The 26,598-nt window shown below is 40.1% G+C and overlaps 1 protein-coding gene across 1 annotated transcript in view; it reads right to left on the bottom strand.

Annotated features, from left to right (window-relative positions):
* Window positions 1–26,598, bottom strand: part of ADGB (androglobin) — a 231,390-nt gene that overhangs the window by 104,381 nt on the left and 100,411 nt on the right. Inside the window, exons 13-14 of the mRNA XM_043543090.1 lie at window positions 20,941–21,085; window positions 7,155–7,200 (exon numbers count right to left, since the gene is read on the bottom strand). Coding sequence (XP_043399025.1) covers window positions 7,155–7,200; window positions 20,941–21,085 — 191 coding nt within the window. The remainder of the gene's footprint in view (window positions 1–7,154; window positions 7,201–20,940; window positions 21,086–26,598) is intronic.

The following is a 26,598-nucleotide window of genomic DNA, read 5'->3' as shown; positions in this document are numbered from 1 at the left end:
TGTACTGGGAACTTCTAAAACTTATCAAGATTTTTCTTCCACAAAAATTTCTCAGCTTATTAGAGTGCATGGCATAAATTAATATTTTAAATCACAATCATGGAGCATTGTAAATTTAAAACATGCCATGGGGAAATTATTTTTCATATTTACCTGAGCAAAGGGATTATATGTAAGGGCACACACTTTCCTACTCAGAAAGAAATGATAGGATTACTAATTACACAGTATTTTCATCATGATACAAATATTATATAATGCTGCAATGCTAATGGTACCCAAATCTGTTAACCTCACCTCCATATTAATAGAACATTTATCCCTTGTTGTTCAGTTTGAGGCCTCTTTATTCTTTCCACAAAAATAAACAGAAAATCTACTTCATAATGTATTATTTTAATATAGCCTGTATTTATTGTACGATAAAATCTTATTTATTAAATAATAATAATTCTGTTAATGTGGAATCTGGATTTCCCATGATGTTTTTTATTTTCAGATTGTATCTGTTTATGGTTCTGTGCTTGAGTAAATAATCAGGCAACAGTTTTCTGTGAGACAGCAGACAAGGTAAATAATGTGATACATCCTATTGCACTAAAAAAAAAGTAAAGTAGAATACATGCGTTTTCAAGCTAAGCTCCACTGGCAATCAATAACCAAAGACAAGCATAAAATCATGAGAATGTAACTGTTCTATGGTGGCAACTGGGTAGATAAAGCATGTGCATGTATGTGTATGTGCATTTTACAATCCCAACAAACCATAAAGAAATGTAATCCTATTTATGTTTACTATTAGAACAAACAAATGACATTCTCCTAACCTAAGGTCATTTTATCCAAAATTCCAGGAGATGTACTAGATTTCTACAGAAAGATGTCAATTACATTTGCTGTGCCATGCCTACCAGACATAAAACAAATTGAAACCTGCCTAGATTTTATGGGCCTAGCTATCTGGGAAAATTCTGGACTCCACTGGAGATACACAGTTTCATTTAGAATTTCAGTATCTTCTGTGATAATAATGGGCCTGATTCTGTTCCCATTAAAGTCTGTGGCAGTTTTGCTATTGATTTTAACAGAATCAGGACTGGGCCCTTTATCATTTTCCCATAACAAAAATTTCTCACTGGCTACATGGGGTCATACAGAAAGATCCATGTCATAAGAATCGTCTAAAAATTCATTGTAAAGAAAAATGAAATCACATTAACCAGAACTTTTCAAGGTCCAAAAGGAGACAAAATGTGCAGCAGAAAAAAACAGAGTAATGAAGTGAAGAGTAATAAAAGCTTAAAATGGTGTAAGAATAATCTGTTCAATAGGAAAGATTTCCTATGTCTTAGTTTTATAAATCAGCATTTCTGATATAAATAATGAGCACTAATAAAACAGATACTTCCTTCTCAAACAGATATGGAGCTAACTTTGAGTCTAAAATGAAATGACGGCACAAAATACTTTGTAATAAGTGTTCACAATGTTAGGAACAGAATTCACTCCCCAAAGAACTGGAATTTTTATTTACATTTATTGGCAAAACAGGGAGAGAAATGGGAGGATGGCCTGGATGCACAAAAGAAGTTAGGCACCTAGAAAGTCACAGGAACAACACCAGGATGCTCAAAGTCTGAGTTAGGTGCTTAAGCTCCCTGTAAGGCAGGCTTGCAGGGGATTGCTGGAATAGAGGGGGCAGCCTGGGTGTCTCAGCTCCCAGAATGTCTGAGAATGGCAGGGGCCACCTTCTCTGCCCTGGTCGTAATGGGGACCAGGGAGCTGGACACCACACAGATGTGTCATTGACCATGCCATAAGTATCAGCAGTAGAGTAGAACAGAACAAGGAGGATGCTGGAAGGCATGGAGGACTGCACATGAGCACTTTATGGGTGATCAATCACAGCAGCCAAGTGTCTGCATCACATAATTAACAAGCACATGCACTGCTACGCAGTCAGGGGCCACAGAAGCAAGGTGGCAAGATTCCATTTCCCTTCACCCTGAAACAGGGACTCAGGCACCTAATTCCTTTTGTGCATCCAGGCCTCTGAGCATCTCCAACAATAACATAATATTCTCTACTTTATTACTGTTAATAATTTAGGGCAGGATCATTCCTAATGTAACTTCAGTGAAATTAGAACTACATCAGATAAATTTGACCCATTACTCTCATAATTAAATATGATTTTGATATTTGAGATATATAATTTAAAAAACGGAGTGGTAACCAAACTGAGATTTTCCCCCAGACACTTCACTTAAAGGCACACTGGTTTAGGTTAATATATAAAACAAGTTTATTAGCTACAAAAAGATAGATTTTAAGTGATTATAAGTGATAGCGAAGGGATCAAAGTAGATTACCTAGTAAAGAAACAAAAATGCAAACTAAGCTTAACATACTAGAAGGATAGGATTTGAATTAACAATCTGTCACCCTGACTGATGATACAAGCAGGCTTGCAGATTTTCAAGGCACAATCTGTACTTGCTTTGCAGTTTGGGTTCCCCACCCCCATTCCAAGTCCTTTTCCTTAGGAACTTCACTTAGGTGTTGAGTTGTGGGAGAGTGAAGAACAACAGATGAAGTCACTCCCAGCCTTATATAGCTTTAGCATATGGCGGGAACCCTTTGTTCCCAGACCAGTTTGTGGAAAAATACAGGCCCCCAAAATGGAGTCCAGATTCATGTGGGCTGGTCACATGCCCTTGCAGAGTTATAGCAGCCATTACTTACTGGCTGGCCAAAACGTCCACAGAGAGGCTCATCAGGTGGGGGATAAGCTTCTTCTAAGGCCTACTGTTTTCCCTAATGGCCCATTATCCTGAACGGGCTCTTCACAACCAGCTATTTAGACTGGAAGCATCTTGCCTAATGGGTGTCGCCCAGGTTTGTCTACATATGAAATACATAGTCAATATTCATAACTTCAAATACAAAAATAATACATGCATAAAAATAGTATAATCATATTCAGCAAATCATAACTTTTCCAATGACATCTTTCATGACCTGTCTTGTAAAAAATGCATCATAATTATGCCATAATCATATCACTATGAAGAATATGGGGTGCACTGTCACAGCATTATTTAATGAAAATAAAGCTACAGTTGAACCTCAAAACCATTAGGAAAGCATCCCATGGGAGCCAGGAGCTCCAGCCTCTGAAGCCTGTAATTATTATGTATATTTATCAAGGATGTGTGGCAGAATATACCCTCCATATTCAACCTCTGAACACTATGTAATAATCTTTGTACAAAATATGCCTTTTAAGGTATCATCTGAAAAGTCATAATTTGCAGGTCAGTATTGTCCTAGTAAAATATGTTTAGCAACATTGTATGTGAAGTTATAAGATTCCCTTGTATGGTGTTATTAACACATTTCAAACCCCACAGCCCTGCCCAATGGAAGTTGGCAAACAGGTCTGTCTTAAACAAAGGAATATGTGCCCTGCTTACTGTGCACTTAAGCAGTAAACAGTCATCAAGCAGGAAGGGAAGACAAAGGAAGTTCAAACAGGTGAGAAAACCAGCAGGGAACATCCTTCCACATAGACTCATTGTCTCCTGGTTCTGAGCTGGAAATGTTTTTCAAGAGGGGGATTGAAACTATAAAAAGGAGTGACATACACCCCAAGGCACCCCTCTTTCTCTCCCTGCCCATTGCATTTACTACACCTGAAGAGACAGAGGAAGCAGACATTGGAGTCTGGGGGAGGATCCTGATCTGAGACTTTGGTCAATAATCTGCTGGAGCATATAGTGAGAAACTTTGCTTGAATCTAATATAGTTTGTTAAGTTAGGCATTAGTTAACGTCTTATTTTTACTTTTCTTGTAACCATTTCTTACTTTTATGCTTCACTACTTGTACTCACTAAAAATCTCTCTTTGTAGTTAATAAACTTGTTTTATAGTTTTACCTAATCCAGTGTGTTCAACTTGAAGTGTACAGGTAACCCCATTTGGCGTAACAAATTGTGTGAATATTATTCTCTGAAAGGAATAACAGACTTAATATATTTGTACTGACCAGGAGAGGATTGGGCAGTACAAGATATATGTTTCTGGGGGAAAATCTGGGACTGGGAGTATGTTGGGGTCACCAGGTGGTGACTTTTAAGGCTGGTAAGAACCAAGGTGTGTCTGGCTGGCTTCAGTGCACACATAGACAAAGCTTGGATGCTGTTTGTATGCTGGAGGCTGTTTGTGAGCAGCCCAGGTTGGAGGCTACAGCAGCAAAGCATTGTAAATGGCAGCATAGGCAGGAGTGTCACTGCAATGCTTTAGTCTGGATTGTACCCTGGTATGTCACAAGGTGATATCCTGTTCTCCACACAAACCCCAAATACAGGAGGAATTACAAGGTTTTGGTGGATACAATCCAGATCGGAGGCAGTGCACAGAGAACCTAGCCACACGGAATCTGGGTAGCCTGGCCACCTCTAGCATCATAAGATGTAAGGCCAGTGTCCTGCAACCCCCTCGCCCTTTGCAGTGTTGAGGGTGGAGGAGCATATAGAGAGTGTGTACATGGTGCATAGACTTACTCTCCATGCTGTGTGTGAACCCCTGCACAGCTGTGTGAAGGGAGATTTCAAAAGCAGGCCAAATGATCTGCTCCTGAATGACAGACACTTGATGGGAAAGGAATGGAGAGAGGATTCTCTGGTCCCACCCATAGTTCATCTCTCCCATCTCCTGCACATTGCTACCTTGGCTGGGAACTCACAGCAAAGCATGTCTTCACTCCACACAGGTGATATGCATCATTACATTTCCCCTTCCATACCTAGTTGCCTTCTTGCACAGTGGAAGAGTACTAATAAGGAGAGGTTTCTCTTCCTGATTACCCTGCCCACAGGGATCTTTTCAATTCTGTTTCATTTCAGCTAGGGTGACCAGACAGCAAATGTGAAAAACTGGGATGGGGGTGGGGCGTAATAGGAGCCTATTTAAGAAAAAGACCCCAAAATCGGTGACATCTGGTCACCCTACTTTCAGCTGCACGAGAGTTCTGGAAAACAGCAGACAAAGGAACAGGGGTCTGATGAGGGTTGGGGGCTCCTCTTCAACAGAAACCAGACATTTTTTTAAAAAGCCACTTGCAGGGAATAGGCTGCTCTCTTTCCCTCAGTTTAAGATTTCTCAGTTTCTCCATAAGATGCATCTTTCCAAGTCAGGACACACTGCTTGATTCCTATGAAGATATCTCTAAATCTCTCTGTGTTTTTACCCATTTTAACTGGCAACAATTCCACTTTTGCATGTTACAAATGACTCTAGTATTGTTAACAGTCTGTCATATTGTCATTCTACTCAAGTCCTGCTGCACCAACTGATGAGCCTTCCCTCTATGAGTAATTCAGTTTTAGCAATAGTACAACTGTAGAGGAAGTGGAGAAGGATCAATTTGACTGTTGAGATACACTAGCTTCAAAATCAACTGAGGGTGATGGATATAAAAATTCTCCAGTTGTCCTTGCATGGCAGTTTTAAGGGGTCATCTATTCAACATTTACATGGCACACATATTACCTCTATTTGTATTAAATATTTTCTCATCACAATACTAAGAGAAATAGTTGAAGAGTAGTTTTCACCTAACAATTTGATGCAATGATCCTTCGCTGAGATAAGACTAGTAAGTATATTGTCTAATAGTATTTAATAATCTCAAAGAGAATAAGTTCAAGCATCATATTAACCTTATAAAAATCCTCAGTCCTTATAATACAACCTCAGAAACAAAGTTTGCCTGCAGTGGATACTCCCTTGATTAATTTGTCTAAAAACTGTAACAGTTTGGGTTCTGTCATGATTTGGTCGGATATGCTTACTACATGCTCCAAGCTATAATAACTGGACATGTTGATCATCAATCTACATTCAAGTTTTAGCATATCTCTACTGATGCATTTATTTTTCTTTTTGTGGCAGTACCAAATACTTTGGTGTTTTTAGGTTACTAAAACTAGCCAACAGGTTTCATGTTTTCTTTAATAGAGGTAATGGCAAAATGATAAGAGAAAACTTGTGTAATGTGAATAAGTCTCTTGCTTTATTGCTGTTATTTACAATAGTGGTTCCTGTACTGTATATGTGATTTCCCCGACGTACAATTAATTCTATTTCTGGATGCTTGAAATAACGGATAACAGATGTTTTATGAAAAAAACAATAAAAATGTTTTAAAATTCTGTGCCTTTTCCACATTCTAGAGCTGCACTTAAGTTACTTCAGCCCTACGGCTACAACTACTAGAGGCTGCAGAGCTCCAGCCAGGAGTGAAAAGACGAGGCACAGATGAAGAATAGGAAGCTGGGGTGTATACAGCTGGACTCACATTTACATTTATTCCTCTTCACTGTGAAATAACTCCACATCTCTGGTAGGTAGGAATAGCTTTTGCTAATTCTGAGTCCTATGCAGTAAAGCTGGATAGGTCCGCCTGCTGTGTAGTATCATGCACATAAGGTCACCTTCTAAGCCTATTTGGTTTGGAAGGCTGTTGATACCTTCTGCTGAACCAAGCCCTTTACGTTGATTCACAAATTTCCAAGCCTTCAATACCTAAGAATACTGGAAGGGGTCCTGTGACCTACAGTGCTACAATATTTTCACTTCCTTTTTCTGTCAAGACCCAACATGTATCTGAATAAAAAAAAAAAATTATATTCAGCTTTAAGTATTTTGAAAAATGACTGGACATTGTGTCCAGTCACTGCTCAAAACTGCCTCCCACACACACACACATTTAAAATGTAACATTTCTCACAATGAAAGCTCTCATTTATTCTTGCCTTTCACTTTTTTCTCCTAAATTAAAACAGCATTCATAATGATCAGGAAAAGACAAAAACAGCATTATATATATGTTTAAAGAAAATTGTAAATGTTTCAGAAGTATTTATTTTTCAAAATATTTATGTATATTAATTAAAACCACTCAAGATTGCAATGTACAAAACCTTTACATTATATTTCCAGTTCTCTGAAATCTCTCACTATGGACTAAGTCCTGTTCCCAATGCCATTAACATTTTTGCTATCAATTTCAGTAAGAGTAAAATGACCCAAAGTCATATGAAATCAGTGAAAGAATGAACATGATCTATTTTAATCACAAATAGATTACCTTTAGTGGGGCCTTCTGTGTTATGCTGTTGAATGAGGGAAGTCTCCTATATGGGAAAAAATAAAATCTTACATATGTAGGCCTGGCTACATACACGTTGCTGAGAAGTAAATTTAAAAAACAAAACAACAACAAAAAACAGATTTCTACGTCTCTTAATATTCAATGAGACAATCACTTATGGTTACCCCACTAACACAGCTACCCCTCTGATATACAGTTAAGTTAGACAAACTAGCAGGTATGTTATATCTATGTAATACATCAAATACACAAACACAGTTCAGATATGCAGCCTAATGGGAGTTGTGCCTCAGGAAGGATGCTAAGATCTCATTCTTTCTGATTAAACTTTGCCTTTTTAATATTTATTTATGTATAGTTTTTTAACAGCTTCAATACAGACAGGCGGCTTGGTTAACCTTAGAATCTGGAAAACAAATCGTATCCCTAATTACAGTGATTTTCCAGTTGACACCAGCAGTTAATAGCACAAAAATGATTGAGGGTATAACTTTAGGCTCACTTAAATTCAGAGAATTTAATGATGAAGAAACCAAGAACCAGTAAAAAATGAAAATGAAATGAAAGCCATGCCATAGGGCAGCTGTAAAATAATAAAGATGTCATAATGTACCTTGTAGTTTTAATGTTATAATTTTAGTGTTACCAAAACTTTAACAAATATGTATTGGAAGAAAATCTTGTTCAGAAGATACAGTATAGAGAAACAGGATGCGGGTTGTACAATCACATAAAACACAACAGAAGAAAAAGCCAAGCTATTCAGATAAAATGCTGAAAAAATATGTGATGTGACTGTTGTATATGCACACTCACACACATCCAAATTATGGAATACATTATTTTATTTCTGCAGTCATGGCATACACTGTGGAACCATGAAATAAACTGTGTTTGCCATGTACTTGACATTTCATTTGCACTTTACCTGTATCTTACTTCCATCAAGTTTACTTCTAACATTTCAAACTTCTAAACAACTTCCAGTTCCTAAACAACTTGTATATATTGTATATTACCTCTCTCTCTTTCACACACACGGCAAGAATTACAGACAATTCCAAAATTTTCTTTTTCTTTGAAACCACTACAAAAACATATCTAAAATAACTTTTGAAAATGTGTGATATAACTGCACAGTGTGTTCAGTGGCAAAAAAGTTTTTATTGACAATAGGTTGGTATAATTTACATATTTCACTTGTGGTAAAGCCACTCATGAGTCAAATAGACTTAGCAAACTAATGCAATAATACTCCTATTCCACGCCCCACCATGCGTTCTCTCATATATAAGTCACAATACACATTCTTAAGACTTCATATAGGCCAGTGGCTCTCAAACTTTTTTACCGGTGACCCCTTTCACATAGCAAGCCTTTGAGTGTGACACCCCCTTATAACTTAAAAACACTTTTTTATATATTTAACACCATTATAAATGCTGGAGGCAAAGCGGGGTTTGGAGGGGGAGGCTGACAGCTCGTGACCCCCCATGTAATAACTTCACAACCCCCCTCTTTGAAAACCCCTGATATAGGCTGTACAGATACATAGGTAGATGTACATGACACCATACTATTATCTGTTTTTTAGTACAGTGAGTTACACTGGTAATCTCAAACAAGTAACAGTACAAATAATATACCATCTCACCCACTCAGGTGTTCTATGCATGCACCATATTTTTCAGGAAAACTATTTCAAAAGCGCTAAGCGGTTTTATGAAATTACTATTGTTTTTCATAATCCTTCACCTATAAAGCCAGGCTCCCTTTTTTATAGTGATTTCAGCCGTGCAGTTCCGCACACAACAAAACAATTATTTTAATACATTTTAGAAACACCTAAAATTAACGAAAATAGCTTTTCTAAAGAATCATGATGTCATTACTTAAAACTTAATTTCTATCCCTGGAAGGCTATATGGTAATGAGTTCTTTATCCATTTGGAAAGGAGGGATTTGAGGCATTTTAAAATTAGAACTAATATTGTCCTAGGCCTCAATATTGCCTGTCCTGGACTTCAGAGCAGTGCAATTTTGGAAGACGATTCCACATTTGAAGGGTAAGAATAAACAAGTTTGCTTGTCAGGTTGCCTGTTTCAAAAAATGGAGGCTGTTTGAATCTGGTCAGAGGTTTGGAATATCAGAGTCTCACTCAGAGATGAATTCATAGCAGAGTGCTGATGGGACAGAGATGAATGCTATCTATCACATGGATGAGCAACTTACTATATGTGTATTGTGTGTCTACTAAAAATATGCAAACAGACATGTATGTATGCACAGACACACACTCTGCCAAACTATGGTTCTGAGAACCAGTGAGTACCAAAGTGGGAGCAAACACCTTCAGCAGCCAGGCAACGTAGGCATAATATCTTGCGGATGTATACTAAGCCATTGCACTTTTTAAGGCTTGCAAAACAGATGCACTCCCTTTAGCATTGTTTTCGTGGCACATTAGGCAAATGCTTGATGGGGCTTTGCAATGGCCATATATCTACACCATTCAATCAAGACCCCATGTTGGGGGATGCAGGGACAATGACATAATAAAGTCCATTGGTTTTACAATTATATATGGTAAAATTTCTGAATTAACATTGCAACAGATATAACAAAAGGTGTTTTCTGGAAAAACAAGTCCCTTAAATATGAACGGAATATATGGGGGGCAGATACTTTGCTGGTGTAAACTCTCATAGCTCCATTGACATCAAGCTGAGGAACTACCCTTTGGTAATGTGGCAATATTGATTAATGAAGCTCCCCTCATCAGAATGCCCAGAGAATGGCAACCACACATAAAATATATGTATTTAAATGAACTAATTTAATATTCATTAGTGATATGAGAAGCGCTTTTTTTTGTAAAATCAAAAGGCATATTGCAGAGGAGTCACAAATCACATATACTGCAACATTAATTTAATCAAGGACTAAGAGGAAGCAGGGTCAGTTCTATTTTCTGATATTGTTATTTCCCATGTAGCATTCCTGCCAGACAGCAAAAATTAAAATGTATTAAAAAAAGATATTGGGAGTAAGCAGTAGGATGAAAATAACAAGCAGGGAATATCCTATATTTACAGCAACTGACATATAGAGAATTTAGGCCATTCTGAAGTGAAACTCAGACACAAATATAGCGGCTTTACTAATTTTCTTCACTGCAATTGTTCCAGCTAACTCTGAAGATCTTTGTATGAGTGTTTATCTGAGGGAGCAGTATTTGAGGTGATGAGGGTCAGAAGGGGGAAGAATATGGTTATTTTCAAACCAAACACACAGGGGAAAACAATATATAAAGTTGGAACATACCATATCTCCTCTCCCCAATCCTTCTCCTATACCTCCCACACCTCAAATAAATAAATAAAAATAAAAGTAAAAAAATTTGAGCTCTGGAAGAAAAGATAAAGCCCCAAATATTTGTATTGCAAAAATGTAGTACAATGTTCATAGCACAATTCAAATAAGACTCCCTGTACTATGATAAGATCCTAGATCCATAAGATCCATAGTCTTCAATGCCTTATTGTGACTACCTGCTGCTTACAGATTTTGTGTCCTCCAAAGCTTTCATAAAAAAAATCTGCAATTGCCACAAGATGCACTAGGTTTGTGTATTCTGAAGTGTATGTTGGAGTGCAAATGTTTTGCAAGGTATTCCCAGAGCCAGCCTATGTGAAATGCAAAGCACTCAGGCTCCATCAGTCTCTTGGGGACCTAGAAATGTCAGGGCTAATCTGTTTTCATTTTAAAAAATGAGTGAATTTCTAGCCCTTTTTCTTGGAAAATAAGGAAAAAGCAAACATCATTAGGGTTAGGAATTTGTCACTGAGTTTTCTTACAGATCATAACTTATTCTCCGTCTCTGCAGCAGTCACCTCAAGCTGGCCTTTTGGCTTCATGAAACACTTGGTCACAGGTCCCTTGATCTTTGGGGAAACCCCAGAGCAATTTGTGGTTGTGACAAGCAGTACTGCCCAGGTTGCTGTGGCTGCAAGCTCGCTCCCAAATGGTTACTTTCAACTGAGATGCCTCCTCTGCTGAACAGCTAATGTGGCCTCTAGTCAACAGAGGAGGCAGCTTAGTAGTGTAAGATGGAGTCGGCAGCAACTGGGGCCAGGTTCAATATCTAGGCTTCCTCTTTACAAAACATAATCTTCTTTAGCCCCCGACCAGTAATCTGGGAAAACTAAACACCACCCTGGGCACCTTTAAGAGGCAATAATTCCCCACTCACAAGCACAGAGTTTGCTATAACAAATGAAAGCTTTTATTAAAAGGGAAAGGGAACCCAGCATTAATTAAAAGGGAAAGGAAACCCAGCATTAACTCAGCATAACCCTGATTCAAAAGCACATAGCCATAAGCAATCACCCTCCCCACAGTACATTGTGCAGTGTCCTTTGCCACAGTTTCACACCTTGTGATGTGAAAGTCTGATGAACAAATGTCCCTTTACCACACCACTCCTCCTTCTCTCCACTGCACCCCACTCACTGTTGGTTGTCCTTAGTGAGCGAAGACAGAGTTCTGAGATACAGTCACATGGGCCCACCTCCCACCCACTTCCCACAGCTCTCATTGGCCAGGAACGGCGAACTGCAGCCACTGGGAGCTGCAGGCGGCTGTGCCTGCCGATGGTCAATGTAAACAAATTGTCTTGCGGCCCACCAGTGGATTACCCTGACGGGCTGCGTGCAGTCCGTGGGCCGCAGGTTGCCCACCACTGTTCTAGATGATCTTGATATGATTGTACATCTTAAGTGCTATGGTACAATTTAAGAATAACCCATCACCAGTAAGACAGGAAACTAAAACACAAATCCCCTTTCCCTTTAAAAAAAAACTCCACATCCTTATCATTCTTCTACCTTCATGTTTCCTACAACATGACATATTCTTAGATTGTACAGGTTGTTTTCTGCTCAGCAAAGGTGACAGAGATTCTCCACAATTGCTTGTTTCTTATTCCCACTTTGAACATGGTGTTGAAGAAAATATCAGTGGGTGAAGTGGCCTTGATAATGGTGCCAAGCACTTATGTTTCACTTTTTCACTGAAAAATGTTAAAGTAAGTAAGTAAGATGTTAAAAGGACTTTGACACCACAAAGCAAAGAACATTGTCCAACGTTCTGTGGGGTGGGTGTTTGCTTGTGGTTACATGCTTTTGAAATATGGTTGTGGTGTTTTCCCAAATTAACGCTGGGTTCCCGTTCCCTTTTAATAAGAGCTCTCTTGTTTTACACAGGCTCAGTGCTTGTGAGTGAGGAAGTATTGCCTCTTAGAGGTACTACGGGTGGTGTTTCGTTTTCCTGAGTTCCTAGTTGGCGGCTCAAGCTGATTCTGTTTTAAATTGCTAAGAGGAACCCCTAGATATTGAACCTGGCCCTTGTTGTTGCCAACTCACCATGGCACTATTTATTTTGTTCAAATTCAAAAAATGGTAACCATACACAATAAAATCTACTTGATCCTCAAATAAAGCTGTCTGTCATTTTTTCCGTTGACAAGATTTCCCATACTTTATTTCTACATGCCACTAATTTCAGAGGAATCTATTTTACAAATCTAATCTCAGGCAAAATGATGTTGTGAAGTCACTGTTTTGAAGATACATTTTCTAGGCATCTAAAGAAAATGCCTAGAAAACTAGAAAGAAGTCTGAAGCGCTTACAATCTAAGGCCCTCGTTCATTTGCATACATGTTTATGCACATGAACAGTCCCATTGAACTAACTGAAGGATTGCAGGATCAGGGTCAAATTTTAGATGTGATATGGTAAGCGGCAGTAACAAACAGTAGTGTATTTGGAGGAAGGACATTGGTACAGTTGAAAGACCGTGCAGTTAGTTACACATTTGAGATATATGCATGTAATGGTGAGTTAGTTCTTAAAAAAATTCTATTTTTCACTCACTTCTTTAAATAAGGGTGTAAGAAGCAGATCTTAAGGAAAGAGCTAAATGAGGAGGGGATAGAAGATTGGTAGACCATAATTGTGAGGGCATTCCAAGTATATGGACAGCCTCAAAAAAAAACAAAAAACCACACAGTTGGGAAGTAAGTGGATCAGTAAGGCTGGATCATCATTTTCAGAGAAGAGGGAGCTGGCTGTGGTGAAACTAATTTGTATATGTAAGTAATGGTGGGATTATGTGGGCCTTAAAGACAAGGTCAAGAAGTCTTTGGTGTGGTAGAAAAGGAGAACAAATAGAAATATTTAAAGAGGATGTGGTTGAGTCAATGGACAAAGACGATGACTTTTAGCTGTCGCATTTTGAATGGCCTAAAGGAGAGCAATATCAGAGAGGATGAGGCTGAAGTAGCTGAGAAGGAAGATGATTTAAAAGGGCAGCAGTCAGAGGATTTCTGGATATTGTAGTGCACTAGGTCTATAAATATGCTTAATACTCAGTGGTTAAATGTCTTTGCAATTTGGAGGAGAAAAATGCTCTCCTTTCCAATGGGAGTGGGTTTGGCGGGGGCAAGAGAGGCAACACAGGGGAAAGGCTCCAGCAGCTACCTGGTGCCTAGATAGGCCAGTTATCCAGTAATAAACTGGACAATCCTGCTTTTCTAAGGTTTGTCCCCCATTCAGTATGGAGACAAAACCAGATGTGGTTTTGACCAGTATCAGATGGGAGCCACCATTTTGAATTGTGTGCCACTCCGCCCACCCTTACATATTTGTGGCTATATTTTCTTAGGTGTTGGCCCCTTATCCATATGTGAGTTTCCGAGTACCCATAATCAGTGGTGAGCTGGAGCCGGTTCGTGCGAACCGGTTGTTAAATTTTGAAGCAGTTTTAGAACTGGTTGTTAAGTCTCAGCGCCCCATGCAGGGAAGCGGGTTGATGGGCTCCGGCCAGGAAGTGATGTAATTCCTCCTCCAGCCACCGGGGGCGCTGCACTGCAGGAGCCATGTGGGCTGCCGCTTGGCCCTGGGCACAAGCCCTGTTGCTGCTGCTGCTCCCCTGGCCCTGGGGCTCCCAATGCTGCCTGGTGGGTCCCCGGCTGCTCTGCTGGGCCTGGGCTGCGTCCTGCTGCTCCGAGCCGCTCTCCCTGTGAGCACCCACCACCCTGCCCGCAGCCAGCCCCTGCCTCCAGCCAACCCCGCACCCCCTGCCTGCAGCCAGCCCCGGCCACACCCCCTGCCTGCAGCCAGCCCCGGCCGCACCCCCTGCCCTGCCTCCAGTCACCCCCGCACACCCTGCCTGCAGCCAGTCCCCGCCTCCAGTCACCTCCGCACCTCCTGCCTGCAGCCAGCCCCCGTCAACAGCCACCCCCGCACAATCTGCCCGCGGCAGCCCCTGCTGCACCCCCGCCTGCAGCCAGCCCCTGTCTCCAGCCACCCCCGCAATCCCTGCCTGGAGCCAGCCCCTGCCACACACACCCCCTGCCCTGCCCGCAGCCAGCCCTTGTCTCCAGCCACCCCCATACCTCCTGCCCTGCCTGCAGCCAGCCCCTGCCGCACCCCCTGCCTGCAGCCAGCCCCTGCCGCACCCCCTGCCCTGCCCGCACCAGCCCCTGCTGTACCCCCTGCCTGCAGCCAGCCCGTCTCCAGCCACCCCCCGCACCCCCTGCCCTGCCCGCAGCCAGCCCATCTCCAGCCAGCCCTGCACCCCCCTGCCCTGCCTGCAGCCAGCCCCTACCTCCAGTCAGCCCCTGCCCTGTCTCCAGCCAGCCCCACACCTCCTTGCCTCCAGCCAACCCCGCACCCTCCTGTCTCCAGCCAGCCCTGCACGCCCTGTCTCCAGCTAGCCCTGTCCCACGCCCCTGTCTGCAGCTGGCCCCACGTCCACTGGTGCCCTGCAGTTCCCAGGACAGTAACCCTGCACACCTGCTTCAATGAGGGGGGCAGGGAGCAGCTGTGACCCACACATGTGCACATCCTAGGGTGACCAGACAGCAAGTGTGAAAAATCAGGACAGGGGCTGGGGGGTAATAGGAGCCTATATAAGAAAAAGACCCCAAAATTGGGACTGTCCCTATAAAATCGGGACATCTGGTCACCCTAGCACACCCCCAGGGAGTGGCAGGGACCTACACATTTCTAGTTCAGGCCCATCTTTTTAAAAAAGAACTTTGGGCAGGGTTAACATACATCTGTATTTTCCCAGACAGGTCAGGCTTTTTGGTTCTTAAATCGCTGTCTGGGAGGAATTTTTAAAAATTCAGGAAAAAAAAAGGAAAATACCGACGTATGATAACCCTGTTGGTACAAAAAATACATACTGGGGCACATCCCTTAAATCAGAACTTTTTATAAGGAACCGGTTGTTAAGATTTTGGCAGCTCATCACTGCCCATAATTGGAGTTTTAATTGCTGATATAAGCTATTTGTGTCTATATTGCATTAATACATTTTCCAGTACATTAATGATATTAACCTCATGGTTACACATACTACAAATCCCCCAAAAACAATTTCATGTTTTTGCAGCGTACTTGTTCATTATAAGCTACATATTGCAAAAACTCCTACAAACCTTATAACCCTAAGTCAAGTACTTACTGTAACTCATACTACTTGCCAGGCCTTGCTAGGCCTCACGTTAATTACTATACCTTACCAGGCCATAATGTAGCTTATTGCAAAACCTAAACAAATATTTTACATTTGTTTACCCTTCTTGCATTTTCTAAGGATCCTAACTTATTTTAACATGTAGGTTACTATTTATTGTCAGGTATGGACCTCCCAAGATCAGGTGTGGGTCACAGGTTAACACTTGTGTAAGAGGAATATTCGCCATCCTGGATAAATCAAGTATGATTTTTAGTTTGCAGAGCTACAAAGAAACAGTCATTCAGGATCATCTTCTTCTCAAAAGAATTTGGTAGAACTGTGTTTTGAACAGCTGACAAACGTATAATCTAATCTTTTGCCTTTTTCTTATCCTTAAGGGGAATAAGCATAAAAATGAATGATAAATCAAATTCTGAACTCTCCTTTGTTCAAGAAACAGGTTTTTTTCCCATGAAAAAAATTCATGCAATCAAAAAGAAGGCCAAGAGATTACTTTGAAATGTCAGCCTGAAACTGACTGATACTTTTTATTGTAAAAAAATAAAAGTGCTTTGAGTGTAAAGTGGTATATAAGTGCCTTTTATTGGAGGGTCTTAAACTGATATGGTGTGGAACAATATTTCGCCAGCTTCTCTCTTTAAACACAAATTTCCACTGAGCTCTGGATGCTTAAAAATGGAGAAAAAGTTATCCAGACTTTGTAGACTACAAGATTAAAAACCAGAGACTGGCAATAACCTAGCGTATCAGGGATATCAAGGCTTGACTTTCAGCACTGTTTTTGAATTGCTTTCCTGAAGTAAGTACTGCATGCCTCTTCAAAATAAATTCAATATTTCTTTAAAACAAAGAGACAAAGGTGTCCCATGAAAGAAAACTGACCAGCTGTAGCTCTATGCTTTTGAAGGTGATTTTTGCCATTTAAAACAATTTTGTGAAATAAGGAGGATTCATCATCAATTTATAATCACTATTTTGTCTTTCATGGCAGGCAGTATATATATTTATTAAAATGTGCACGCACACACACACGCACACAGTCTTCTTTTTTCCCTCTTTCCAATTTGCATTCCCCATTAACAGGTATGAAATTTTTCACCTGAGATTTTAAATTGAGGCAAAAGTAAGGTTCAAGAATAGGTCAATTAATTGCTCATGACATCTTACATTTCATCTATGAATCAGATTGCCCTCAGACTGACTCCCACTCCCACATCTGTTTCCTACCATTCCATTTTTCTTAATATCTGTCTCATGTACGTTCTTACTTGCCCTTGACTCTCTCAGCTTCCTTGCCCTCTTGTGACAGGCCACAATTCACAATTAGAATGGTTTCTACAGCCAGGAACTACAGGAGAAAATTAAAGTAACATTCCAAGCAACATTTATGCTTCTGGCACACAGATGTCTATCACTTTCTAATTAACTATCTATATTTGTAGAAATACAGAGTTTCAACACACTGATTCAACTTATAATTATAATAAACAATAGGATTCGACTTACAACTTGTTTTCACACTCATGTTTTTAAAAGATTTTCATGCACATTTTAATTAATAAAAAATAAATCTAAAACTTGTCATACTAATGACATCAATTATCTTATTTTATATAACACACATACTACATAAGAAACAATGTATTTGATTTTAAAGGCCTCCCTCCACCAACAAGTTTGGGGTACTTTGTGACAAAACTACACCAATTTACAATGGCTGAAAATCTGATCCTACATACTTGGAACTCCCTTTTAAAATGTTACAATCAAACATAATCAAGGACATCCACAATGGGAAATGTTTTTATTTCAATTCATTAAACACTGTCTATTTGAGTTTGCCATTTGGCTAGGGAAATGGTGTGTCTTAATAAAAGATATTCTCTGACTGTTTATGAAGGAGGTCAATAACACCCTCAGTTAGATCTTTGTAATCCTCAAATATGATTTATGACCCTGATGGTGGGAAAAGTGCATCAGTTATAAATATTTAAAAGGGAAGATTTTCCCCCCGTTTATGTTTTCCATTTGTGCCAGAAACAGACATTGGAGATTTTTAAATAACAGCTCACAAAAGCTCATGCTCAAATAAATTGGTTAGTCTCTAAGGTGCCACAAGTACTCCTTTGGTTCATCTTTGTCATATCTTTGCGACTGAGCTCAGCTATTAAGGGGTTTCTTGTTTTTTCCCCTGTGAGATCAGCACCAACTATGAATGACTAAATTCCATGGTAATGGCTTTCCTTTTCATTCCTTTCCATATTCTAATCACACTCCATGCAAAGAAATGGGAGGAAAAAAAGTTCATTCTTTATCATTATTTCCTAGTCCAAATACAGGGGAGAACTATGGTAAACTCTTAGGAGTTGGCTTTACGATGTCCTTCTATTTCTGCATAGCATCTGTGATAAATAAAGGTGGGGGAGGGGTTGCTCCCTTTTATGGACACTCAGTCAGCCAGCTCCACCCCTGTTAGGAGCTGTTCTCTACTTGCTTTACCGTAAAGACAGGTTTCAGAGTAACAGCCGTGTTAGTCTGTATTCGCAAAAAGAAAAGGAGTACTTGTGGCACCTTAGAGACTAACCAATTTATTTGAGCATAAGCTTTCGTGAGCTACAGCTCACTTCATCAGATGCATACTGTGGAAACTGCAGAAGACATTATATACACAGAGACCATGAAACAATACCTCCTCCCACCCCACTCTCCTGCTGGTAATAGCTTATCTAAAGTGATCACTCTCCTTACAATGTGCATGACAATCAAGTTGGGCCATTTCCAGCACAAATCAAGGCCCTCTCACAACATATGATGTTGGTAATTTGTGGTTTAATGGGCAAAGTTTTGACATTTTAAATCTCAATGTCTACTGTTATTAAATAATTGTCTGAAAACCTATAAATTCCCACAACTGTGAACATTTAAGTTGATAAAAATAAAAAAATGCTTAAAAACAATCAATATGACCTATTGGTTATAAAAACAAAAATCAAATTTTGTCAAGCCTACTTATAATCTGAGTATAAAACAGAAGACAACAGTTGGATATAGACAGAGTACAAGGAAACAATACTGGTCAGCATGATAGGCAGCAGTCTCAGCACACCAGTGACCTAACCATTGTCAAACTTTTGAATGAGGCACTAATGCCTAACAAAGTTCTATTTGTGCTGGATAATATGTGACAGTCATGAACACCAACCCTTTTCTACACTTTTTGAAAGTCTTCAGAGGCCAAATCTTGTTATCAGTTGCTCATGATTTGTAGGAGCATAACTGACAGAATTTGTGTCAGTGTTTGGGAACTCAAGATGCATGGGCACTATAGAAGTGCAAAGTATTAAGTTAATGGAATTGTGCCCATATACACCAATATACAATCTGACCCTCAGCAACACTTTAGACTGCTAATTACTACCTCCACTAGGTAGTTCTCTGTTATATGATTTAAGTTCCATCTGCCACTTGTTTGCTTAAAAGTCTCTTACTTTCTGTTCACCATGACTCGTTTTAGATACTATGAGTAGCATTTTTTTAAAATGGGTGTCTAAAGTTAGGATCTGAAGCACATTGGAGCAGCAAAGTGCTCAACATTTTTGAAAAACAAGACTTATTTAGGTGCCTAAATATGGACTCAGAAACTAACTTAAAGCATCCTTCTTAAAAAATTGGCCTACATGTCTACTTTTGAGGGTTATTTATTCCCAAGTAGCTGTCTATCTAGGTAACCTCTGTACTGTAATTGAAATACAGCAAATATATATATATACACACACACACACACACACATACACACACACTAGCAGCGTAAAGCCTGTGCTGCCATATCGCGGTGAACAGTAAAGTCATGTGTGCACAGAAGCCAAAAATGGCCGAGAACTTAAAGGTTGGAGACTAACAGACTGAAAATCCCAGTGATATTGATCCTGGTGATATTCTAAACAAACGTCTTAACTGTGCTTGTAGCTGCTTCCATCCCTTTTCACTGATTCCAACTTTTTAGGCTTCAAAGTCAGAAACAGGCCTTGTCCACACTTGCGGTGGCACATAGGGTAGATGTAGCCATAGGCGCTGGAGCACCCACAGGGAAAAATTAGTGAGTGCTCCGCACCCACCGGTGGCCAAGCTCCCCCGTCCTCGCCTCCTTCTCCCACACCCGAGCGTGCCGCCTACCCACTCCTCAGCTGTTTGGCGGAGCTTAGGACTTTTCGGGAGGGAGAGGGAGGAGTGGGAACGCGGCGTGCTCAGGGGAGGAGGCAGAGAAGAGGCAGGGCAGGGACAGGTGTGGGGGAAGGGGGTGGAATGGGGGTGAGAAGGTGGCGGGGCTGGGGTGGGAAAAGGTGGGGTGGGGCAGGGACTTGCGGGTAGGGGTGGGGTGAAGGCAGTGCAGAAGTGGGGCCGGGGGGGTCGAGCACCCACCAGGCAGAGGGGAAGTCGTCGCCTATGGTGTAGCTATGCGCTGCTGTAAAAAGCAGGGTGTGTCCCAGGGCAGTGTGTAGCTACAAGTGTCAGGGAAAGGCTCTTGCAGTGGGGTGGCAGCAGAGAAAGGATCTAGCATCTCCCTGCTGCGAGAGCCTTTCCCTGCTGCCATAGTCTTTCACTGCAGTAGGGAAAGGGTCTGGCAGTGCAACACTATATTGCTAAAAATAGCAGTGTAAACGGAGAAGGCACTTCTTGGGCATGTAGGGTACATGCCCTAAGGTTCTGGAGTGTCTTTATTCTACTTGTCTAATCAGTACATCACCATCTACACTGCTATTTATACCTGTGCAAGGGTGGCATGCAGTGTCTGTACTCTACACATCACCATAAGTGTAGACATAGCCACAGAGTGACATTCCTGAGGAGAAAAAAACAAAAAGACAAAGAGAGAGATACTGTATCCATGTTTTCTCTTTTAAAGAGCTGTTTTGTTTTCTTTTCTTTTTTTTATAAACAGCCAAAACAGGATTAGTAGATTTAATACATGAGCTACATTTTGAAAAAAAATAGAAAGTTAAAATGGAAATGCTGATATATTGATGCCTACTGGGTAGGAAGTCTAACTATAAAAAGGTAAAAGGCTGGTTAATTTTAATGCAAAAACAAAACAATGCAGTTAAAAAAAAATTAAAATCTACATCTACAAGTATTAAAAACATTATGTTCCATCTTTCACTGTCATTGGCAGCACAAAACTGGGTTAGTTTTCTGTTTAAATGTAACATTATTACCTGAGAATTATCTTCTGCACTCAAGAATCTCATATTTTGATTCACATCCAAATAAATGTCATTTACATTTTCATCATTTTCAATGACAGAAGGGAGGGTGGATGCAAGACTACATCCTCTTTTGATGGTAGATGGTGGAAAATGGCTGTATAATAAAAAAACTCAAACACATTAATACACATACTTAGTTATTAAGACACCTTAAAAACACCTTATTTGAAAAATAAGGATTTGATTTTCAAAACAATCTACATTTTTATGTCCTTTGTTTATTTTTTCAACCCAATAGGACAGCAGTATACCTAAGCAGTGTGCATGTATTAGATATCATTACGGGATTACCACCACATGCATGTACACACACTAAAGCTTTTCTACCTAATTTTTAGAGGAAGCCATGAACCTCTAAAATATAAGCAAAGTTATAAAACATCCTTACTAATGACAGGTTTCAGAGTAGCAGCCGTGTTAGTCTATATTCACAAAAAGAAAAGGAGTACTAGTGGCAGCTTTGAGACTAACCAATTTATTTGAGCATAAGCTTCCGTGAGCAACAGATCACTTCATCGGATGCATTCAGTGGAAAATACAGTGAGGAGATTCTTATACACACAGAACATGAAAAAATGGGTGCTATCATACACACTGTAAGGAGAGTGATCACTTAAGATGAGCTATTACTAGCAGGAGAGCGGGGGTGGGGGGTGGGGGGAGAAAACCTTTTGTAGTGATAATCAAGGTGGGCCATTTCCAGCAGTTAACAGGAACATCCGAGGAGCAGTGGAGGGGTGGGGGAAATAAACATGGGGAAATAGTTTTACTTTGTGTAATGACGCATCCACTCCCAGTCTCTATTCAAGCCTAAGTTAATTGTATCCAGTTTGCAAATTAATTCCAGTTTGCAAATTAATTCCAATTCATTGGAGTCTGTTTTTGAAGTCTTTTTATTCTAATATTGCGACCTTTAGGTCTGAAATCGAGTGACCAGAGAGACTGAAGTGTTCTCCAACTGGTTTATGAATGTTATAATTCTTGACATCTGATTTGTGTCCATTTATTCTTTTACATAGAGACTGTCCAGTTTGACCAATGTACATGGCAGAGGGGCATTGCTGGCACATGATGGCATATATCACATTGGTGGATGTGCAGGTGAATGAGCCTCTGATTGTGTGGTTAATGTGATTAGGCCCTATGATGGTGTCCCCTGAATAGATATGTGGACACAGCTGGCAACGGGCTTTGTTGCAAGGATAGGTTCCAGGGTTAGTGGTTCTGGGGAGAACACATCCAGAAGTGGAGGCCGGGGGAAGCAGTTTTGCTTTTTTCTTCAAAATTCGTCTCCATGGATACAAGACAGACAAAACATGAAAATCCATGTAGAACCCAATCTTACTCTCACTGAAGTAAATCAGAGTTTTGCCTTTGACTTCAGTGGTAGCAGGAGCTTGTTAGAACTCACTGCTTGGTTATATGGGCTATGGGGACTAAATCAAAGCAATGTCACACAAATAGCAATTTGATTGAAATGTGTAGTTGTAATACAATAGAATAAATGTAAACATGCTTCATCCAGTACTTCCTTAAAAGAGATAATGAAATATTTAATTCTTTAGCAATAAAAATGGCAGAAATATATTCTCTTAAATAATGTCTTAATATTTATATCTTTGATTAGGATTAAGGTTACAAATTAAAAATAGCTGCAATCCCAATTATGAGTCTAAATCCCTTACATAATTTAAAAACAGTATTACTTTAATAAAATGTGATTTTCACTATATATTTTGGTAACTACTTGTTAATTAAATCACAGGAGATTGAATTAGATGGTTGTCACAGAAACCTAATAGAAATAATTTCACCCTTGACAAAACAAGCTAAAGAGATCAGAAAGTAATTTATTAAAATATGAAAACATACTACAAAATTCTGCTAATCTGCAAATATTACAGCATTTTATTTATAATTATTACTCCATTTACTATTTCAACACTTTTCATTTATAGATATTTCTCCATTTTAAGGCAAATTGCTTAAGATACAGAATAAAAAATAAGTCAAGGAATTTTCATAATGTAGCATCTATATAATTCTTTTTTACAAATAAAAGGTAAGAAATTTCATCATCTCAATAATATTACAGAATTATATTATAAGACAATATTATATTATAAGACATAGTCATCACAATTGAGGACTACAATGTTGCCCCCTATGTCTGCTGCTGTGATCACTATCTGGGAGTTGGATTGTATAGCTGTCCTCTCGGCAGTGGAAGATTGTGGGGGGTATAATGTTTGTTAAGGATTTCACAGCTGATTTCTTTCTTGAAGCAATAAACATGATTATCTAGTCTTTGTGGTTTCATCCACTGGGGGGAGTCCAGTCAGATAATTCTTCCAGTTCTCAACATTAGTATGGTTTCAGATTCTGTGATGGGGCAGAAGCTCAGTCCCTTAGGGAGTACAGATAATTCAGCTCCAGTTAGGGGTAATCTTATGCTTATCTGATGATACTGGTGTGTCGTATAGTGTCCAAGTGGTAGGTCCTGGTGTCATGGTTTCTCCTAGAGGTAATGTTCTGTGAGTCATGGAGTTGATTCCATTTTTTGCTTTTTGTGTTTAATGGCTATGCCACTGTGATGCCTTTTCAGGGCACACTGGACTGTGAGTGACTTTGTTACACTCCTTCATGCTGGAGGCAAGGAAGTATCTTATGGTAGGTGTGTGTCAGGACCAGTGCAATACCAGCCTTTCAATCACTTCTGCCACACCACAGGACCTGACACCATACTAAAATGTGGAGAAGTAAAATAATTCTTTCCCTGACTCCGACTCAAACAATTATTTCATCACAAAGACAACACCACCCACTACCTTCACATCCCCACCGACACTCATAAGACAGAAGAATCATCTGACTGGACATCCCACAATGGACAAAACCATACATAAAAAAGCATTAAATAATGTTAAGGTTGCAAATTTAAGCAACTTAGAAGTCAGGAAATGCCAGTATTAAGGTTGCCTTTGCAATCTTAATTCAACCCCCCTGTGTGTAAGCATTATGATAGTCTTTCATTACACGATCACATACTATTTTTTTCACAGGATTCACAGTGCTGACTAAATGAGCAGCTAGTCTTTTTTTTTTTAGCCTCATCATTCACTGTATTACCCCCATGCATTATTTACTAACCACAATCCAAGCCCTGCACTGACTACATAATTATTATTTTTCTCATGGGCTTCTGTGGTACTCTCATGATAGTATCTTAGTTCTTTACAAACATTAATGAATTCATGTTCATAACACCTCTGTGAAGTAAAGTGGTAGTACTGTCCCTATTTTACACTATGAGAAACTGAGGACAGAGATTAAAAGCAAAACTGTTAAATATATTCACTGATTTTGGGTGTCCAATTTGAAAGGCCTAGCACCTGACTTTTTAGAATACCTAACATTTTATAGCACTTAATATATTCAGAGCAAAGCTTCCAGTTATGTCCGTTGCAGTTGTGAGTGCTTCGCACATTAGACCACAAATGCCTCAAGCTGAGCACCTGAAAATGAGAAACATATAGTGGTCACCTGTGGAAATTTTGGTCTACATGACTTGCTCAGCATCACACAGGCACTCTGTGACAGAGATAGGGAGAGAACTCAAAACTCCATTTAGCTGGCTTAACCATGAGACCATCCTCTTTCTTTCTGCAATCCCTGCCTCAGGGTAGGTCTACACTTACAGCATGTACAGTACAGACACTGCATGCCCAGTTAGCACGGGTATAAATAGCAGTGTAGACAGTGAGGCACTGCTTAGGCAAGTAGAGTGCCCTACATGTCTTAACCCTACTGTATATACCCTACACAGCTCTCTACCCACTCAAACAGTGCCTTCCACATCTCCACGGCTAATTTTAGCAGTATAGCATCCCACTGCCAGAGACTTTCATTGCCATATGTAGATAAGTGTGGATTTAGCCTGCCTTTCACAGCAGTGTGTAGCTACATGTATCCTACACACCACTGCAAGTGTAGACAAGGTCTCATTCATAACACACCTTCCAACTTCTGCAACAAATGAAGCAGATGTCCTACAGACAACAGTTTCCTTCACTGCACAACTCTAATTTATCCCCAGAGCAAGTGTCCATCCTTTAGTCTACGGAAGAGAAGAATGAGGGGGGATTTGATAGCTACTTTTAACTACCTGAGATGGGGTTCCAAAGAGGTTGGATCTAGACTGTTCTCAGTGGTAGCAGATGACAGAACAAGGAGTAATGGTCTCAAGTTGCAGTGGGGGAGATTTAGGTTGGATATTAGGAAAAACTTTTTCCCTAGGAGGGTGGTGAAACACTGTAATGCGTTACCTAGGGAGGTGGTGGAATCTCCTTCCTTAGAAGTTTTTAAGGTCAGGCTTGACAAAGCCCTGGCTGGGATGATTTAATTGGGGATAGGTCCTGCTTTGAGCAGCGGGTTGGACTAGATGACCTCCTGAGGTCCCTTCCAACCCTGATATTCTATGATTCTATGATTCTAAATGAGGCAGGGGTCCTATGGAAAAAATAGTATGTGACCATGTAATTTAAGACTGCATCAAAATGCATACACATAAAGGGGCTGAATTAAAGTTGCACAGATAGCTTTAATACTGGTATTTCCTAACTTTTGACTGCTTGACTTTGCAACCTTAATGTTCTTTTAATGTGGTGCTTTTCAATGTAATAAAGTATATGGTGGTAGAATTCTTCATGAAAGTGCAAAGGAAGGGGCCTGTTAGGAGAGAAGCATTGTTAGCCAGACAGCCTGCTCTCTGTTCCTGGACATTTATGTGAAGTTTTTTTATACTCGTGTACAAAAGTCTTTGCATGTGAGTTGAAACAGCTCAACTTTCTAACCATGTTGAAGTATTTGTTACCAGCATTGCAGATGGGATAGCCTAATTTTGGCAATTAATTGATCTTTGACTATTAGCGGTAAATATGCCCAATGGGATGTTAGATGGGATGGGATCTGAGTTACTACAGAGAATTCTTTCCTGGCTGCCTGGCTGGTGAGTCTTGCCCACATGCTCAGGATTTAGCTGATCGCCATATTTGGGGTCGGGAAGGAATTTTCCTCCCCGGCAGATTGGCTGAAGTCCCGGGGGGTTTTTGCCTTCCTCTGCAGCGTGGGGCACAGGTCAGTTGCTGGAGGATTCTCTGCACCTTGAAGTCTTTAAACCACAATTTGAGTACTTCAATAGCTCAGACATAGGTTAGGGATTTGTTACAGGAGTGGGTGGGTGAGATTCTGTGGCCTGCGTTGTGCAGGAGGTCAGACTAGATGATCATAATGGTCCCTTCTGACCTTAAAGTCTATGATTCTAGATGGTTGAAAGAGGCACCTTTGCAAGCATGTTCTGGTATTATCTACCGCACTTGTGAAAACGTAACTTCAGGAGACACAAATGGCCTGTTGCTCCATGTTATCCAAATGAAGCCAATGAATAGTTCTGAGCCAGCCTTGCAATGGTCTTCTTTGAAGTCTGGCTAGAGGAATGACATATGTGCAAGAGGCCATGAGGCTCAATAGAACTGAGAGAAAATCTGAAAGCTATCTGAAGATATTCTGGAGTAGAAGAATCATTCTGAGAAGTCTGAAACCTTTTTT

Source organism: Chelonia mydas, chromosome 3, assembly GCF_015237465.2.
Source record: "Chelonia mydas isolate rCheMyd1 chromosome 3, rCheMyd1.pri.v2, whole genome shotgun sequence".
NCBI classification, from domain to species: Eukaryota; Metazoa; Chordata; order Testudines; family Cheloniidae; genus Chelonia; species Chelonia mydas.
The sequence above is the reverse complement of the archived record's forward strand: the minus strand, read 5'-3'. Positions and strand labels throughout refer to the sequence as shown.